Raw genomic sequence first — 19807 nt, 5'->3', positions numbered from 1 at the left:
GCGGTGCGGGGAATGGGAGGTCTAACCACCCCTCCCCTGAGGGACTCTAGCACATAAAGGAGCCACTGTCACCCTTGAAGCCAAGTGCTCCTGTGCCACTGGAGAATGCTTCCACCAGTTTCCAAAGAGGAACCTACGTTGGTGCTGTGAGAGGGATGTGGAGGAAACCCCTCTACCATTCCTAGAATGCCTGGGTAGGAGAGCGCAGCACTGCCCACTGCTCTCTGTAAATAGCGCAGCTTTACGCTGCACTAGCCCTTGTTATCTGTCTGACATCTGCTCCCTGTGCTCTCCTGGACCTCAGCACCCTGACTTGGAATTTTACCTGCAAATGGCAGAAATGTGTCATTAAATCCCCCGATGCAGAGAGGGGCAGTTCCTGCCTGCACGCAGAGGGGTGGGGGTCTTCTCTGGGACACTGCATGACTGATCGCTGCCAGATAAACCCTGAGCTTAAGGAAAGCAACTGACAGTGGAGCAAGGTCCCCCCGTAGTGGCTTAGGAGGCAGACACCAGCCCGTGCAGCTGATTTAACGTTTGTCCCTTGGCTGGGAAGTCCCGCAGGTGCCAGCTGCGCCTTGGGGATGGCTCACGGCACCCCCCGCAAGGATTCCCAGCATCTATCAGGAATAGCAATGACAAAACGCTGCTGTAAAGTTCACCAACTCAGCTTTAGTAACAGCCAAAGAGTTCAGCTGTGCCGGGGCATGCTGTGGGTCAGACAAGGACAGATACAGCTCTCTGCCAGCCCAGGCTCCTCAGCCCTGCTCCTGCCAGTGGCAGGGACCCTTGCACCATCTCTGAAGATTAATTTGTTTCATGGAAAATGCTGGGGATTGTTTTTTTTTCCTTTCCTTTTCTCCCCCTATCTCTGTTTTTCTTGCTCATTGTGACTGGGTATGGGAAACAGATTACTCAAACAGTCTGGAAAATTCATCAGCAACTGCTGCCCATTGGGAAAGCCTCTTCCCGTCCCCTCCTGAAAGCTGACAGTCCTCATGGTGCTATCATTACTTGCCTAATTAGAAAGATGACATAAAATGGCAGTATGCAATGTCAAGAGTTACAGAGCACACTAATACAAGTGCACAGGAGGATCTTTTTTTGTGTGACAAGTCTGGGCTCTACTGGAAAGCCCCCCTGGTGGATCTTTGGACCATGCCTATGTAGCTTCTGCAAACCTGGGACTTTATCACCTGGGATCCATTAAGAGCATCTCTGAACTAGGCAGCACTTGATTCTTAATCTCTGAAGGGGCATCATGGGAATTTAAGTATGTTAAACTTTTATGTCTTCATAAAAGGTATGTCTTCAATATTGTCCTGAACAGTAAAGGGGTTAAGTGTTGAAAGCGCCTGCCTTTGTCCTAGTGACATGGTTTAGTGGTGGTTTTTATCAGTTAGGTTGATGGTTGGACAAGATGATCTTAAAGCTCCCTTCCAACCTAGACAATCCTATGATTCTATGATTCCTGAACTGAAATTCCAGGCGATACGTATTTAAAACAAAGCAATAAGAAAATAGCAGTAACAAGCCATCCAAACACACCGACTGTTGTGTTATAGCTCAGGTTACATTACTGCAGAAAGATTGATTAAGAATCTCTTATAAGGTCTGCTGCCATCGCCTGGGATCTTACACCAACCGTGTTTTGGATGCAGATGCCAACAAGACGCGAGCTCTTTAGGAAAGTTTGCTGTTCTTGCAGGTTTCACAGCTCTTTGATCGGAAATCATTCCAGCTCTCAAGTTTACATTCTTCTGGTTGTAAATCTGTGTTAGCAAATGCTGGTGCAGTTAGTTCTACCTCTGTCAGCACGGTGTCAGTATGTCTCTAAATGGCCTTGTCTCCCTTCCAGCAAGCAATACAGAGGTAGGCTTATGTTTCACTGTGGTCAATGCACTGAGGTGGAATTTAAAAGCAAAAAAATGGTATTTATGCTTCCTGGGGTGTGCACAGCTATTGCACATTGACACTTGATTTAAAACTTGGACTTAATTTTAAGTGCACTTTGGTAACTAGCTCAACCTGATTTTAAATGAGATTTACGAATACACATCAGTTTAGTATGCACTTGTACAGGCATCACTTCCAATGCCCTGTTGCTGTCCTTGTGTATTTAGAAATTGGTGCTGACTTGTCTCTTGACTTTATTTTAAATTTTTTAATTTATTTTTAAAGAATACATTTAAATAATTTTACTGACAGGAACTAGAAACTTCTTGACTTCCAAAAGAAATGGCAGCTTTCCTTGAAGCTCTTAAATATCACTGATGTGGGAATTTAAGGAAAATGCCAGACATGTTGTAATGCGATCTCAAGAGTTAGCAATATTACTATATGATTTTCTTTTGTGCATGTGAATCCTGTATTAGCAAATACTACAACCACCCCTTGAAATTAAATATTTTCAGAATTAGTAGACTTCATGTTGCTCACTAACGTCTTGATACATCAGGTTTGTCTAAGCAGTTGAGCAGCTGCATAAAAACTTCATCAAAAAAATGTCACTCCTTCCCCCTGGGTGGAAACACTTGATTACAGAATGTTTTGAGTAGACAGAAACATGGAATTAAATTAGCTAATCCTGCAAAATACAGATTAACGCAGACCTGAGCACCCCTGCCATCGCAATGTATAGGACCCTGCTTACAATACACTCTCTGTTCGAGTTCCACCACAGCTCAGGGATGTTTGGTTTGTCCTCGTTTTCCTCTTTCCTAGGTTCCTAAAACAATAGACCTCTGCTTGAAGCAGTTCTTTATAAATGTCACTTTACAGTACTTTTGCCATTGGTTTGGGGGTTTTTTAGTTCTGGCGCTTTTGAGCAGCTACATCTCAGCCGAGAAGTCCTCAGGCTCTCTCTGAAGGTCCAAAGGGAAATGTGGGGACTTCAATAGATGGTGTACTCGGAGACCTGTCTTCAGGGAGGTCCTGCGGGCTGGTGACTGGAAGTGAATTTGCTCCTCCTGCCCTTCCTGCGCCACCTTCCCCATCTCCGAAAGGGAGAGGAGGATCCCTGCCTGCTGCGAAGGGCAGCTGGGTCGCTGGAGCAGCTCTTGTGCCCCCACCGCGTCTGCTCAACAACAAGGGCTTTCATTGTTAGATCTGTGGCAAAAGGAACCCTGTAACGTTAATTAATGAGAAAAAATGACACTTGTTGCCATCGCTCTCTGCTGTGCTGTGCAGCCTGACGCAGGTGGGTCCGTTCTCACCCAACTTCACCGGGGTACGGCTGCCAGCCCCGCTCGGCGGTGTGGGGAATAACGGATTAATGTGCTTCGTACCTAGCTGCTTTCATTTAATTGATCCTGGGAGGCAGTGAATCCTCTGCTCTCGTTGACATCAGTAGCATTTGAGGAGGGACTTGGGACCTGTTAAGAAAATGGTCTTTGATCTTCCATCGGCAGCTTGAGCGCACGAAGGGGAGCCATTCCCTCTGTACGCACTCGTAAAACGTACGGGATTTGGGTACCTTTTGTAATAGTCTGCTTAAATCTTAATGTGTTGCTAGGGAACTGGCTGTGTCCACAACCAACAAACATGTAGACGTTGTGTCCTACTGGTCTCTGGCAGAGTTTCCTGTAAGAAATGGCTTTATTGCAAAGAGACCTACTAGCAGTAGTGCAAAAAAGTAGCTCGTCAGCTTTTTTTCTTAATTACAAATATCTTAATTCTGTCATACAAATAGAAATCCCTTCCAAGCTGAAGGCTAGGCATGTGAGGACACCACCCAGAATCAAATACTTCTTTCCCTCACTCTTTAAAATATTGGTTGAGCTATTTTTTAATTTACTTGAGTTTAAGGACAGTGTTTGGAAGCTTAACAAGCTTGGATACTTTCTGCTCTCTTGTACTAACTAATGCTATCACTATTTTCAAGACACTTATAAAAAGAGCTGATTATTTACATTTCCAAAGTGTACGGCTTTTCAAGTTTTCAGACTGGATTTAAGAGTATCAGAAACGATGAAACTTTTGTGTTTATGGAGTCCTAGAGTGCCATTTCTGAAATGGTTTCATCTCTCTGCATTGTTTTAAATTAGTGACAAAACAAGGCTTGAAACCCCAACTACCAAAGAAACAAGCCTGCTATCAAAACAGGACAAAATCTGGGCAGAGAAAAAAAACAAGTCATGGGGATATGGAAATGAAACATAGTCTGAGATGACCTCCCTAAAAACAAGCAAGCAATCCCTGTTCTATTAAGCTCTCAGGAGAGCCACTAAAGAATTCTGAAATAATCCAGAGAAGGAACTCAACCCCTCGTTTTCATTCTTCTCAGTCCATTCCTTGCAACTCCCTAAGAAAAACTGATCCCTTGGGTATTTTACACATAAGGATGGATTTTTATGATGTAAAAGCCCACAGCTTGAAGCTGTAAGTCCTCATGCTCCTTGGCAGCCATTATCTTCAGGTTCATGGAGAAGCACACGTTGACCCTTTCCAAGGCATGGGTAGGCAGGGAGGCAAGGAACACGCTTCTGGATTCATCAGCCTTCCCGTGGGGCCTGAGCAGCAGCGATCTCACAGAACCATACTGGACTATTGCAAACACATCATATATGACATGTGCTATAGTTTTTTCTCCTTGTCTCATGGTGGTTGCACAATGTAACAGCAAAAAGATGGAAGACGCTCAGGAACTACGAGAAACTAGCCAACTAATGATGCTTTTCTTGGGCCAATGTGTAGCTTATTACGTCATGCACACGTATTCAAGTGCAATGACCTTTTTGCAAAACTGTTTAAGTTCCAGAGAAGACGTTTCGGTATTCAGAGCTCAGCTTCTGTCCTCCGCTGTCCCAATGCATCTCTACACTTAGCAGCTTTTCCTAGCATGTGTGGTTATCTGACCCAGAGTTAATGTCGCATAATTAACACATCTGTGGGTTGTCCAGTGCCAGAGGAGAAGTAGAGGTTTTGTGATGGGCAGCCTTGTGACACTCGTTGTCATAGGTCATACAATATTGTGGATTCCAGTTCTCTTACCCAGTGTATTCAACAGAATGAGATTCTTCCTTAACTTGATTTTTCCTGGCTTTTGTGACTCTAAATAAGGTCCTTATATTGTTCAAACATAATTTTTGAATTACATTATATTAAGATGTTTGGCCTGATCTAGATTATGCGGCTTCATGTAACTGATGAAAGAGCTATTGTTTTTCACAGCAGAAAAACTGCCACTCGTCCAGACCACTGACCTATTTCTTGGAGTCAGAAGTAACCTTTCTGAAGTCTTACTGATTTTTAATGCTATGTTTTACTCTATTGATCTTGAAGCCCCATGTCTGAAGTATGATTACAATAGTATTTAAGGATCAGATAAAAAATTTCAACCTAATTTTCAGATGCAGAAAGATTTTTTTTTTTTTTTTGGTAAGTTTTGGTACTATTCTGAAGAAAGTGTTAAATGAATCACAGCAATAACCCGTGGGGGTTATTCCATTACTCAATGACACTGAAATTCCTCAGGCTTAAACATCACCAGTATATTCCTCTCTACTTTTCTTTCTCCGAAATCCAGTGGAATTTGTCTCTATTGCCTGAAAGAGATGATGAACCACGTCCCAGGAGCAAGAATTTAATCGGCTCACCTTATCACTAGATTGGGGTATTCATTACCCTGAAATCTGAAAAGCAGAATCTACGAGTTCCTGAAGATAGGAACAATTCGCAGGCAACTGCTCCTCTAATCTTGCTTTTCAGCCCTGACATGCAGAGGCCAGTGCCAGAAGAACACATCAGGAGAATAAACTAATACTGCACAAAGAGATTTTGTGGAGGCTGGCATGTGAAGAAATGTATTTACCATTTTACATGGCTTTCCTCTGCAGGAGAACAGGGCTTGCATATTCTCTGTACTTTCTTGCTATACAGAGAGGAATACGGGCATTTGAAAAGGAATTAGGATGCTGAGATGCTCAGTCCATGCTGGATTGCTGGCTCCCTGCTCTTCGCCGAGGAACATCTGCTAAAGAACTCTTTGGGAGACTTCTGGGTTTTTCAGGACCAGCAGAAAAAACAACACTTCTAGAATGTTTTATATTTAGGGCACTTTGGTACTGACAAATGCCTTCTCATTTTATCATGCTGCAATCAAGATGACAAAAAAGTGTGGCAGCTAGTAGAAACTCCCCCCGCAGCCCAACAAAAAACGGGGTCTTGAAAGGAAAAGTTTGGCACACAAAAAGCTCCAAACACAAAAAAGCTAAACCTCCACCAAACCATTTCTGCTTGTTGTGAGCCTGCCAAAGCAGAACAGACTTTCTCCACAGAAAAGGCTACATTATGCTAGAAGGAAATGAGCTGCAAGGCCCAGGAAGAGGGAACACGAGTGGAGATTTATGGCAGCGCTGAAAGCAGGCACTGTACTGCCAGGCCAGGAGCGAGGCACTACCAGAGGATGCTACCTTTGTTTTTTCATCTGCCGAGGAAGAAGGAGAGTTTCTGTTGCGGGGTATCTAAACTACTGGCACCCACTGCAGAAAGCTCATCGCTTCAGCCTTCGGAGTCACTGTGTCCCAATCAGAATTTTCTGCTTTTTTTGGAAGGTAAAAAGTAAAACCAAAAACCAACAAACAACAACTAGCAAAACCCACCCAAACTAAAACCACCCAAACCACAACCACCAGTCAACAAACACCTGACAGGGAATAACCCGGAAACAGAATTGTGTTACAAAACTTGCAAGTTTTGCTTAAGTGTCACTGACTTTAGAAAGTACAAACTGAGGTTTTTTTCAAAAGATCTTCACTATGCCCCACTGCTGCTCCTGTAGATCATATAGGAAGGATTTGTTCACGTTGATATTTTTTACTTTGCTTTTTTTGCTGCTGTTTTGGCTCTTGCTCCTCGTATTGTACAAGAAGGACTTCACATGCTGAATTATCCTGGATACAGACTGCAGCAGAACGGCACATCTGCGGACAAACACAACCGTTTTCTATGTCCAGAAAGACTCAATTAAGAAAAATATAAAGTTAAGTTTGTTTTTTTTTTCTTTTTCCCTGCCAGGAATTTCTAATTAGAGCTCCTTTTTGTCTCCCTCTGTAAATTCAGTCTCGGAGGTAATCTGCTAACCGAGAGGAGCTGCAGGATCTCCCTGGATTTTTACCAAGCTTAATTTGAACTTTGCCATGGTTTTTACTCTCAAGCGAAATGGCAGCTTGCTTTCAGCTCCCTACACTCTCAGGTGAAAGGCCACCCTGAACCATTCTGATGGTAACTGTATGTTGGAACAGCCTTGAAGAACATGAGAACACCCCTGAAACGTATCACACCGTAAATGTAACTTGCGCGATGCATTGTAGATGGGCATTCCTAGGTTGGTTTCTGTCTTTAAAAATGTCGGGTCTGATCTTTGTCGGTGGTGTGTGCCTTTTTCATACTGGATATCGTATCAAATTACGGACACCTATCAGCTTTAATGTACATACAGAACCGGGAGATGTAATTTTCAGTGGTTGTAAGTTGGAGCCTAAGCCTCAGGACTGTATGGAGAAAAAAATCTTCTCAAGTGCCTCAAAAGTGTCTTTGTGGTTTCTCGCTAGTAAGGAAGATGTGCCATTTATCTTGAACAAAAATTGACTGCTGCCTTTACCTATCCATCATTTGCATTTAGAAGAGGGCAAGATGTTGAATTGCATTTCTCTACAGTCTAGAGCTAGATCCTGAACTATTGCCCTGAAAAAAACCCCACGTATGTGTAAATACTTTGTGTGTTTTGTCAGCAAACGCCATGTGGAACTGAACGCTCACAGTATTTGTTAGCAAGGTGTGAGACACGGAAGATTCTTTAGAAACGCTTTTTTTTTTTTGCGAGAGAGAACTGCTGAAGTAATCTGTATTACTCTCACAAGTCAGTGAACAAAAGTGTGTCCTGAAACTACAGCTAGCTATAAAGGTGAAATGCTCTCACACAGATTCAGAGGGGGAGAAGATTCTTGCTGCAACACCACCATTTTCCCTGGGTAGGATCGCAGAGATCAGAAGAAATCACTTAGAGATGTGGGTGATTCCATGTTTTTCTTCTGACTTTCTCATACATACATACATACATACATACATTTCCGCTGCAGTCCTGTAACTTGAGTACTGCCCCAGTGGAGTCCATTGGGCCTGCCCAGGAACGATCTCCTCATGATTTCATACGCTACTTGACAAAGGGATGGACCTGACGGGTGCCAGTTGGTTCAGTGACCAACAACCAGTCTCCTTAACCAACGGTGGCACATGAAACACTATCAGAGAGATGCACCAAACAGCTGGCGTTAACACCTGTCCATCTGGGGTTGTTCAGCCTGGAGAAGAGAAGGCTCTGGGGAGACCTTAGAGCAGCCTTCCTGTATCTAAAGGGGCTAAAAGAAAGCTGGAGAGGGATGTTTTACAAGGGCCTGTAGTGACAGGATAAGGGGTGATGGCTTCAACCTGGGAGAGGGAAGATTGAGATGAGATCTCAGGAGGAAATTCTTTGCTGTGAGGGTGGTGAGAGCCTGGCCCAGGTTGCCCAGAGAAGCTGTGGCTGCCCCATCCCTGGAGGGGTTCAAGGCCAGGTTGGACGGGGCTTGGAGTAACCTGCTCTGGTGGGAGGTGTCCCTGCCCAGGGCAGGGGGTGGCACTGGATGGGCTTTAAGGTCCCTTCCAACCGGAACCATTCTGTGATTCTATGACTTCCACTTAAGTTCTTGTGTGCTATGAGAAAGATGAGTATGAAAGCTATTCCCAGTTCCACATGTTCCCCTTCCTTGCTGTTAAGCTAGCAGCTTGCTGAATCCTCTACTAGGTCTCTGTCTGCAAGGACTGTGGGATTTAGGGCATGTTAGAACGGCAAGAGACGTAGTGGCAAGGAGAGAGCGAACTGGCATGCAGGTAAATAGCCTCCTGTTAATGGCAAGGAGGAAAAATGACATCCAGTGCAGTTATACCTCTGAACTCGGTGCTATCTCGGAGCGCTGCCCTTGGAAGTAGTATTTAGGCAAATGAAGACTTCCCTGTAGATGCACATACAATTGTTAGTAAATAAGTACAATGCCGGGCAGATACAATAACAACCAAGGAAACTGATTTGGTTGTTCCCTTGGTGGGTTATCGTGATGTGGACAGGAATTTGCACCACATACTGGGACAAGGCTGGCATAAGGAAGCATCTCTGGGGTCAGGGGAGATGTGTGCGCTGAGACCAGCCGTGGGTGCCTGACCAATGCCAGCTACGGAAGAAAGGGAGTCTGTGCTGTTTTCTGGGTAATAAATTCCAGAAAGCTACTTCCAGAGGTAGCAACAACTGAATGTAGCGCTGACTGGCCAGCTGAACATGGTTTTGATATTATCATTGGACTTGAATTGGCAACCAGCTTCTAAGGGATCTTATACCATCCCGTGTGAGAGCAGAGTAAGCGCTGCAAGCGTTTTTTAAGCAACACCAAGTCAGCTGATGCAGATAACCTGACCGCCTGTGCTCAGCAAAATAAGGAGACGTATTTAGTTTTAGCTGATGTATTTTATTGTGGCTCAATTGGTAGGTCTTCTAGGAGGTCTCATATAACCTGACGTAAAATCATTCACGTGTACACAACAGACTTCACTGCAACATGAGAACCACCCTATGGCTACTTTCATGCGATTTTACAAACCGCATAAAAAAATGTCTTAGGAGATGTTTAAGTGTTTGTTTTTATAAAGTTACTTGATCCGTATTTAACAGTCAAACATCTCTTACTATATGTCTTATACATGCAATTTGTGTATACAGTTAAATGTACATTTCTAATGTAAGAATGGTGAATTTTTAGTTAATCAAACCAAAAGAACCAGGCTGGTATCAGATGTTAATCAGGCTGTTGTTTCTAATTCTTGTACTTTTCTAAAGAACAGTGGAATGTGGTAGAAACTACACAAAGCCAAGTCATGGAGCTTCTTTCTTATTTTTTCATCTACACAGGCAAAACTCCCACTGAAGGCACCGAGTAAGTTTTTCTCTATAGCTCATACGTCTGTGCTCATAGAAAAGGCACGTGTGCAATGATCTTAATTACACATATAGCTCTACAAATGAGAGATATAAAGCCAGCTACACAGAAAGTGCATAAAATAACTGTTGAATTAAATATGGCATAGATTTCTGTGTCTGCTAAATAAATACTGATTTGATTTTCAAGCAAGTATATAGTATCTCTAAGTTATTATCTAGTACATGATAAGGCATATATGTTACTTTTTAAGCTGTATCACTTCATCTGAGTATTGGCAAGCTTAATTTGCAGTGTAATTGAGTACATTAGAAGATTATTAATAGCTGGAGCCCGTGAGAGATTTGTTTTTACTGTACGTAACTGTGTTTGAGACAGAGTGCTTTGGGCACTCCTACAGCAATCTCAGGCACTCTCCAAAATTCTGTGGCAGAGATAAATTGCCAGAAAGATTTGTTACTACTAGTAAACACTGTGTTCAGATTTACAGTCATTAAGTATCAGCCTCTTTTTAGCATTAAAACATAAAGTTTTTGTATTAAGTACCCGCATTTACATTAGGATACTCCAAAGAGGTATCTTCTGCCTCAACATGAATCAATCTTTGGACACAGCTTTGTTCTCTGATTAGGCTTGTTTGTATGCAAATTAAAAAATATAAATAATGAAGTAATGAAGGATAGTCTTATGAGTTGTGAGAAAGCTAGGCTGCTGGGAAAAATCAGGAGACCATCCTATGGGTGGATATAGGACATGCATATCATATTCCTAATTTGATGTACTTTGTTCTGCTATTTCTTCTGAATATTTCTGTTACATGAACTGGTATTTCTTAAGCAAAGCCTTTCAAACCTCTATAAAGAGAGGACAAAAACTTGAAAGGATGAGTTTTGTGAGTGTATTAAGATGGCATAGCAATTCATTATGTTGACAGATATCTCAGTTGTAAAAGTAGTAAGAAAATTGTCCTATAATTCAAAACATGGAGAGAAGACTGGAAAGAACCCCCTGTTTTGCTGGGCATGAGCAGGGGCCATGGGAGGCAGGATGCAGGGCAGGATGGCAGGATGAGGGCTGCCTGTGCTGGTCCCTGAGCCAGTACCTGCCCCGTGTCCCCAGGGCAGGCTGGGCACTCTCGTATCTGCTCTGTCACCGCTTCAAAAGGCTGTGGGACCGACTGGACCCATTTTTTCCCCCACATTCAATCATTTGGAAAGAAGTCTTCCCCTATGGTAAATTTTATCATACAGAAAATTTGTGACCTAACTGGTTGCCTAATATCAATTCAGATCAAATAGTTCAGTGTTTTTGCTGAAAGTCCTAAGATTTCTCTTGTTTAGCTCCAGTAATGGCTGCAAGCCCATTTGGTGTAATTTACAGTGTCCTCTGATTACAGGCTGTCGTGTTTTCTGTAGAGACATCTACAAAGTTGTACTCTGACTATGTATCACTTTGTAACTGAAGACTTTGTGATACATGATGCAATTTTACACACCTGCACACAAACAAACCCAAAAACAGAATCCTAGGATTGTTTTTCAAATTTCTTTTATCAAAATATGGGGGAATGTGCAGCAAAATTTTTAGGCTTTATTTGGCATTACAGATAACCCGCTCTAACACTTAAACTGCTTCACAGTGTGAGACTTTTATCATAAATGTCAATATTTTTCCCTACTCAAATGTCTTTGATTAGATGAGAGGCTGTTTCACAAGACTGTTTTGTACAAGTTACATACACGTGTTCTGCTTGCAGAGGCTGATGAAAGGCTGACTGGGAAGGGATGTGGGAGGGCAGGGCAGCAGTCCTGAGATACGATTACCTAATACCAGGACTCACAAATGACATAGATGCTGTACATTCTCCCTATGGCCAGCAGCAACTCAGGTGATCCCTAACCCTGGAATTGCCTTACTTACAGCACCGTGCCTTGTTGAACACTCACAAGAACCCCCCTCTTACACAAGGTCATCTGTGCTCCAGCGACATCCAGAAATTACATCTTTGCCCTTAAATATGCCAAAGGATTGAACATAAAGGTATGTCTGTATATCTAGAACATATCTTCCCACATGCTGCAGTTAGAGCTGCCCATCAGATTTTAGTATTTCACGTGGGAATGGAATGAAATATTTTCCTTTTATATAACAGCCTTGCCCACGACACGAGATCCTGTCCAAGGTAAAATTTCTCTTTTTCTTTTCTACAAGACCCTACCCACCTAAACGGGCCATAAATGGATACAGGGCTAACAGCCTAAAATTGCAGCTGGATCGAATGATAGCCCGTGGGAAGCCTGCAGTAAAGCCCTCTTCCTCGCACTGGGGACACCCTGGCGCGGTCACACGTCGGGTGTCCCTGCCAACCCCGCTCCCGCGCGGCGCCCCCCGCTTCCTTGGGGCTTTCTGTGGCTCCTTCCAGCAGCTCACGCAGGAGAAGGCAATGGCGGGCTCGTCCCAGGGGTGCTGGGGCGCACGGGGTCCGTGGGGGCTGCTCCGGCCGGGACGGGCAGGGACGGCGCACGCCGCGAGAAGGGTCCGGCCACGGCCCGCCCCGGTTCTGCCGTGACTCTATCCCGGGAGGAGCCGCCAGCTCCGCGGAGCAGGGCTGTCGCGACAGGCACCGACGGGCCCAGCAGAGCAGGGCTGTCGCGACAGACACCGACGTGCGCGGCGGGGCTGCCGACGGCCCCGCCACCAGCTCCCGCAGGCCGTGGCGTGTACGGGACCGCCGGTGGCTGCCGCCCTCACCCTGACGGACCCCAGCCTCCGACCGAAGGGCCAGCCTCTGTCTCCGCCTCGCAGTGACAGCCACGGCCCCGCGCAGCCCCGAACCCCACCGGGAAACCGGAATGCAGGAGATGTCACGGCTTTGCGCCCGGCGGCACGGCGAGGGCAGCGGGGGCCGCTCCTCAGCACCGGGCGCTCGGGGAGCCGGCGCCCCGCCGTCCCGTCCCGTCCCGTCCCGCGCAGCGTCGCCCCCGTCCCTTCCCGCCGCCGGTGCCGGTCGGGAGCCGGCGCCCGTCGCACCTGCCGGGCGGGGCGGGCCGGGCCCTTACCGATGATGATGGCACAGGCGCTGACCAGCCCGATCTCCTTCTTCAGCGCCACCCGCTCGGGGCCGCCGGGCGCGCCGCGCTGCTCCCCGCCGGCCATCGCTGCCCGCGCCGCTCTGCCCCGCGCCGCCGCCGCCGCGCATGCGCCGCCGGGGCGGGCGGGGGGCGGCCGCCTCCCTGAGGCGAGGCCGGGGGTCCCCGGCCACCGGGTGACGGCGCCCGGCAGCCGCCCCGGGGAGCCCCGCCGGGGGGCGGCGGGGAAGGAGCGCGGGCGGAGGTGGCGCGGTTGGTGAACGCGGGGCGGCCGACGGCCGGTTCGGTCCCTCGGCGGGGCGGGCGGCAGGGCCTGGCGCCACTGCGTCTTCTCGGTGCTGGTCCGCCTGCTGTTGCTGTGGTAATGCGATGGTTTGAAGGAAAAAAACCCAACATTTTATTGCTTGTAATCAGTACTGACAGCGTGTGGCCACGTTAACATTAACACGGCAATGCCCAAACTGCTGGGTTTCTGCCTTTTCCTGCCAGTTTCTTCTCTCCCGGACCTCTGAGGAGCGGCAGCCCCCGGCCCGCTGAGCACCGGCTCCATCGCACCCCCGGACACTGAGGGGCTGCCACCCAGTGTCCCTTGCACCCCCGGACACTGAGGGGCTGCCACCCAGTGTCCCTTGCACCCCCGGACACTGAGGGGCTGCCACCCAGAGTGTCCCTTGCACCCCCGGACACTGAGGGGCTGCCACCCAGAGTGTCCCTTGCACCCCCGGACACTGAGAGGCTGCCACCCAGGGTGTCCCTTGCACCCCCAGACACTCAGGGGCTGCCACCCAGGGCGTCCCCCCGGCCCTGCTGGCTCCCCAGGCAGACAGCCGGCTGGCCATCAGCTGTGGCTGGAGTCGTCAGTGGGCAAGCTGAAGGAAATAATAGGTATTTCCTTTCCTCACACAGGGGATGGAGCATGAACGTTGGGATACTCCATTGCAGCACAAGCATAGGAATGCCAAGGTGAGTGTGAGGAAATAAAGTCATGTGGTAATTCACAAATCTTTTGCTTGGTGAACAAACTGCCTTCACAAGGGCAGTGTCTGCTGCCAGTGGATGGTGTCTGCTCTCAGGTGAAATCAGTTAAATTGTAGCTTGGGCACCTGGGCTCTTCCCTCAAGCTGTAACAGCTGAGGGTTTATTGATGGAAAGCCCTGGTTTATTCCTTGTTTATAAGAGGAACACCTTCCTGGGAGCAGTGCTGCCTTCGGAGAGGATCCCTGTGCAGGTGACCTTCTGATAGTGCACAGGTTAGGAAACTTTCATAAGCAGATTAAGTGGCATCTGGGAGGTGTGGGAAGGAGACAGTGTACATCAGTGGGGCAACCCGTGTGGTGATGGGAATTGGACGTGGTGGGGTGGTGTCGATGGGAGAAGGAAGGTCTGGTCCTTGACCTTGGTGAAGGAAGGCGGGAAGTTTCTGTGGTGATGTCAGTCTGATTTTGTTTGACTTTAGGATGAAGAGTATGACCTAAAAACTGGTGAGTCGTTTGAGGAAATCAGCGGACTGCTCTTACAGTGCTGATAACTGTAAGTGATTTTACTTTATGAAGCTCCTTTATACTGCTGCTATTATAGAAAGGCTTATTGATTTTCAGAGGGTGAGACTTGTTTCCTGAATTGATCTATTGCTCTGTGGAATTGTTGTTTCTAAATGAACTGCTTCACTAACTACTTCTAAAACGTCCTTGTATTGAATTACTACGTCCTTTTTATAAGGAAGAGTTTTACAAGAAGAATTATTCCGAACTATGTAAACAGCGCTATTGTTTTTCTTTTAGAGACAGGGAAATGCAAAAACTAGAAACAAAATTTTGGTTGTTCAAAAGTAACCTGATGTTTTAGGTACTTCTGGGTGGTTTAAACGATTGCTTCAGAGCTATGTTTCGCACTGATAGCAACTCAAGTAATTTCTAATACCTCTCAAAGTCTCTATGTGCTAGTCTTATGTGCACATTATGATTTGCTCTGTGGATGTTGTCTATGGCAGCCTATTTCTTTTGTAAAAGCTAAAAAACTAGATTGAACTTCATCAAAAAAGTACAAAAATCAAGAAATATGGGAATGAGTGGTGTTGCTAACTTTGTTACTAACTGTAGTGCTGAATTCTAAAAGCCTAATGAAGTTTAGGATCAATTAACCTTTACAGAACAACCACGGAATCTGTTAAATGAATGACCACTTACAAATATAACGCTGCACTTCGTTTCTTTTGCTGTGGGAGAAATGTTGTTTTGCTCTGAAACATCTATGATCTTTGTGGTACTGTGTGGAAGATTAAAAATCCCAGTCAACCCTCTTTACGCTGATTAGCGAGGAACAGTGCATGCTGGCTGTGGGGTGATGACAACAAATACTAGAATTCAATTAAGTCTAATAATCTTCAACTCCACTGTGCGGTAGCTGCAGGATTTTATTTTTTTTTTAAACATTCTGGACAGTTTAGGGGGCTTTTCCAGGGAAAATGCTAAGTATTCATACATGTGTGCGCTCTGCCTGCTGATATAAATACTTTGTTCTGTAATTGTTCCTCCTTGCTGAAAGCCACGAGGCACAACTGGGGTGACTTTACCAATGTGTTTTCAAGTATTTTACTGGTAATAAGAAAGGAAAAACTTAAGAGAAAAGCTCCATAAAACTCTGCTTCAGAGAGGTAGCAAACAAACCATTAAAACTGAGAAAAGCAGAGGAACATTAAGAGCATTCCGCCTTCCTATCCAGTTCCACCCCAGGTATGTTTTGAACAAGGCTAAAAGAACAGAGCTGGTGCAGGAGAACCATGGAGTGGAATCTCAGCTTTTCCCCAAGAAGACCTTTTGCCACAGAAACGTGAATAAACATCCCATTGTGGCTCGGGAAGGCCAGGGTCTGCTCTGTTGCACCTCACAGTTTCAGCACCACATCCTGCTTTGTGAGTTTCCCCCTGGAGGGCAGCATCCTGCCCTTGCCTTTGTGTGGGGCTGTTCCCAGACGGAATGGGCAGCCTCTGGGGGGGCGGCGTGTGCTCCCCTGGGCCAAGACAGAGACCCCGGGCAGGGGAGACCCAGCCCCTCACGTCGGGGTTTTACAAAAGTCTGTTGAAGGGACCTGTACCCTTGCCCTGGGAGGCGAAGATTAAGGTGTATGATTGGCTCTTTCTCAGGATGTGTAGCGTTATTTTGGTAGGTGCTTGTGGTATCTCTGCCACAATGAGCAGCAATGAGCCTGTCAGCAGTTTAGCCTGGTTACCAGGCTGGGTGGGCAAGAAACCGGGTGGGCAAACAGGGTTGGGTGTGTTAGTGATGGAGGATGATGATGGCTGATGATGACAGCAGCAGCGCAGTCTCTCCCTGCCACGTGAGGCTGAGTGCGTGGTGTATGGGATAACGGTTATGGGTGAGGGGATATAGCCAGGAAATCTGTGCTGGTAACTTAATTTAGGATCGTAGTCCTGGACCTCTATAGAATACTGCATTTTTTCTCATTTGTCTTTGCAATGAGGATAAATTCTTTACCTAAATCCCTATAAAGAACATTGATTTACTGATTCTTTTCCCAGTGTGTGCATAATAAATGACTTCCCTTCTCAAAGTTTTAAGTGTTTTACTATTGCTGAAGGAGTAAGCAGGGGGCTGTTCGCAACACGAGCTTTCGATATGTCTGCATCCATGGCAAAATACAGGAGTGTAAAACAGCAATGGGCCAGAAACCTGTTGGAAAAGACAGCAGTGACAAAGGTTGCCCACATTAACTGCCAAAAAAAGCTTTCTTTTTTTTTTTTTTCTTATTTTTTAGGCTGAGTGCCTGCCAGCTTCACTGTGTTTTTTGCATGAGGGTGAAGAGAGGACTTTTCTCTTTTTGTGGTGGTGTTGGCTGCTTATTTAGGTTGTCTATTCTGTCCTATTGTTAATTTAATTCCAAAATGAGCAAGTCAGAGGGCATGTACATTCTAATTAGTAGTTATCTGAGACAGTCCTCGGAGCAAAGACTTCTTTTAAATTGTTTTGGATCTGAACATACTGTATCTACGTAAATGATGAAATGTTAGTAAGCAAAAAAGCCGAAGTTCTTTGTAGGAAGGCAATTGCTGCATAGCAACTGCACAGAGAGGATGCAACGAAGCTTGCATGTGTTCTCTTTTGTTGCTATTTTTGTCCTCATTTTCTCCATGTTCTGAGATGTGCAGAAATTATTAAAGTTGTTGGAAGCAGTGATTTCATTCATTGATACTTATGCTCTAAAAAGAAGAGAAGCAAACGATGCAGTTTGGGTTTTTATTTTGGGAAGAAATAATAAAGGAAATGTAATATGCCATTTACGAAGGGATGCTGCGACTGAGTTCTCGAATGAGTATGGTCTTTGATGTGTGGGAAGTGTATGGGACTCTCCATGATAGATGTTCTTTCTAGTCCTGATCCATCTTTTAATCCAGCTAAACCAACTTCTGTTGTCTTAAAAGATAACCAACCCTACAAAACGGAAACATACCATAGATGTTAAAACATAATAATAAATAAATAAAACATAATAAGGTGGAAATTGTCCAGAGTGGCTTTTTTAGGGTAGCTGCTCTTCTCTGCAATAATGGCAACAGGAAAGAGGTTCCCACAAATGTGGAATAGTTCTGGAATAGGTCAAAGAGGCTAATTATGCAAACTAGCTAAGCATCTGAACCAGGTAAAAGTAATTCCTGTGATTAAATAGAATCTTAGTAATTTGTTGCTTATGTTTTTATCATCCTCCTTGATTATTACAGGTTTTGTGCACAACAAATTATTTGTAAACAATGCCCTTTTATGTTTGTACCTTGCCAAATGATAACGTGAGAGCTGAGTAACCAGGATGTGTGAGCCACTCTCAGGTGTGAGCAGGTATGGAGATCCTGCACAGCCTCCACTGCCTTGCCCTAGCAAAGCACCGCTCTTCAAGGCAACTTAAACATGCTGTGCCATGAGTGAGTGGAGTTCTCCTTCGCCAATCCATAAGGGTCAGTGTGGGTGCTGGGAATGCAGGGCTATACATGGAAATCCAGCAATCATCTTTAGCGAGAAGTGCCCTGTGGCATGCAGTAAGGCAGTGGGAAGTCTGTGTTTATAAGAACATTCAGTTGTCTCTTCCTCTAGTTTCAAGGTTTTGGGACAACTCTCCTTCATGTCAGTAAGGGGCAGGAATGTAACCAAGAGCTGGAGCTGGCACTGGCAAATACGAGATCTTCAGGGTTACAACAGTGGCTTCTCAGTGGGCCCAGCTTTAAGAGTATGTTCCAGGCTTGCTGAATTGGAAAAGCAGGCTGAAAATCAGGTCGTCTCTGAAGCTCTCATCCGAGTTATTTTTGACAATGAAGTCTATCTTCTGAATTCTGTAATGTATTGCATTTGTTGAGCATTGGGAAGAGCCTTAGTAGGTAATGCTGACTGTCCGGGCTGACTGATGCCACCCTTTCATGGTCCTCTGCAATATCCAGGAACTTTCATCCTGTGATTTAGGAAACTCAGAAGATTCTTCAGGCATCATCACTGTGTTCTGAGCTCCTCTAGGAGGAGTGTGGCTCTTGTACAAGGCAGAAGTTCATCTTGTGTTAAAAACTCCCTCTGCAGCCTCTGTAAATGGCAGTATTTTGGCAATGTACAGAAAAGTCAGGGCCAGATACTTCACTGGCCTGCTGCTCAAAGGGAGCTATAAGTATTTTATCCATAAATTCTGGTGACCAGAATGTTTGCTGTCTTTTAGGTAAATTATTCATCAGGTATAAACTGTTGGACACTTAGGTATCTGTGCAAAAACTCTGTTCCTAAATTCCCACCTATATGAAGTGGGCCATTGTATGTTCAAATTGTATCACCCCTTCAAAGATATTTCATGACAGGTCATAAGTAGATGAGTGTAAGTAGATTATGTAAAGACCTATTTGTAGGTTGTTGATGAATGAGGTTTCCAGAGCTAGGGTTATTGAAAGAACCTAGTTTCCATTAGGCACTGGAACATTTGGTGTGTTAGCAGAGCACAGTGAAATGCAGAGGTGAAAGGGACCCGAAAGGATGATCAATTTCAGAACAAGCCTTTGGTTTATGTATATATATTTTCTAAAGATCTCTGCCAATACTAGTATTTCAGCATTTCACCACTATAACAATTAAAAAGCTTTTCTTAAATCACCAATCTAAATTTTTTTGTTGTGATTAACGTAATTCTCCTTCCTCAGTGGTCACTGGGAAACTCTTTTTTTTTTTTTTCCTATACTATGCTTTTGTTCATCAGTTTGCTAGAAGGCTTCTTTTAGTCTCCTCTTCTATAGATTGCAAACACCCCTGATTTCTTAATTTTTTTTTTTTTTTTCCTTATAGGACATGCTTTCTAAACTCTGTTCTTACTGCTGTTGTCAGGACTGGCTTCAGTTTCTGAAGACAGGATCTTAAGTTGGACATAGTATTGAAGCTAATGCATCACAACTGCTATCTGGGTTGGAATAGTCTCTTTCAAGTGATGCTTCTCCCTGCTTGGGACTTTTTGTGTGTGTGACATGGTTGTGCTGTTGACTTAGGCTTTTAGCTTGAGGTTCACCATAACTTGTTTCATGTCCTTTTCAGAAGGAAAAGTACCACCAGGTCCTTGTCCCTCTGCATTGCTACCTACCCTCTCCTTCCTATTCTGCATCTGAGTGCTACATCCTTCCTTTGTTCTTGCACAATTTGTTCAGCTGAACATCAGCATCCTGACTTTACACCATTCCAGCAGTCAGCTGAGATCATCCTGAGTTTTGTTCCTCACTTC

At 45.2% G+C, this 19807-nt stretch overlaps 1 protein-coding gene across 1 annotated transcript in view; it reads right to left on the bottom strand.

The window, feature by feature from the left end:
* The window catches only part of SLC7A10 (solute carrier family 7 member 10), a 33656-nt gene extending 20513 nt beyond the window's left edge, over positions 1-13143 (bottom strand). The window contains exon 1 of the mRNA XM_074158169.1: positions 13028-13143. Coding sequence (XP_074014270.1) covers positions 13028-13124 — 97 coding nt within the window. The 5' untranslated portion in view covers positions 13125-13143. The remainder of the gene's footprint in view (positions 1-13027) is intronic.
* Positions 13144-19807: the final 6664 nt, after the last annotated feature.

This window comes from Numenius arquata, chromosome 13 (genome assembly GCF_964106895.1).
Source record: "Numenius arquata chromosome 13, bNumArq3.hap1.1, whole genome shotgun sequence".
NCBI classification, from domain to species: domain Eukaryota; kingdom Metazoa; phylum Chordata; class Aves; order Charadriiformes; family Scolopacidae; genus Numenius; species Numenius arquata.
This window is presented reverse-complemented; position numbering and strand designations above follow the sequence as displayed.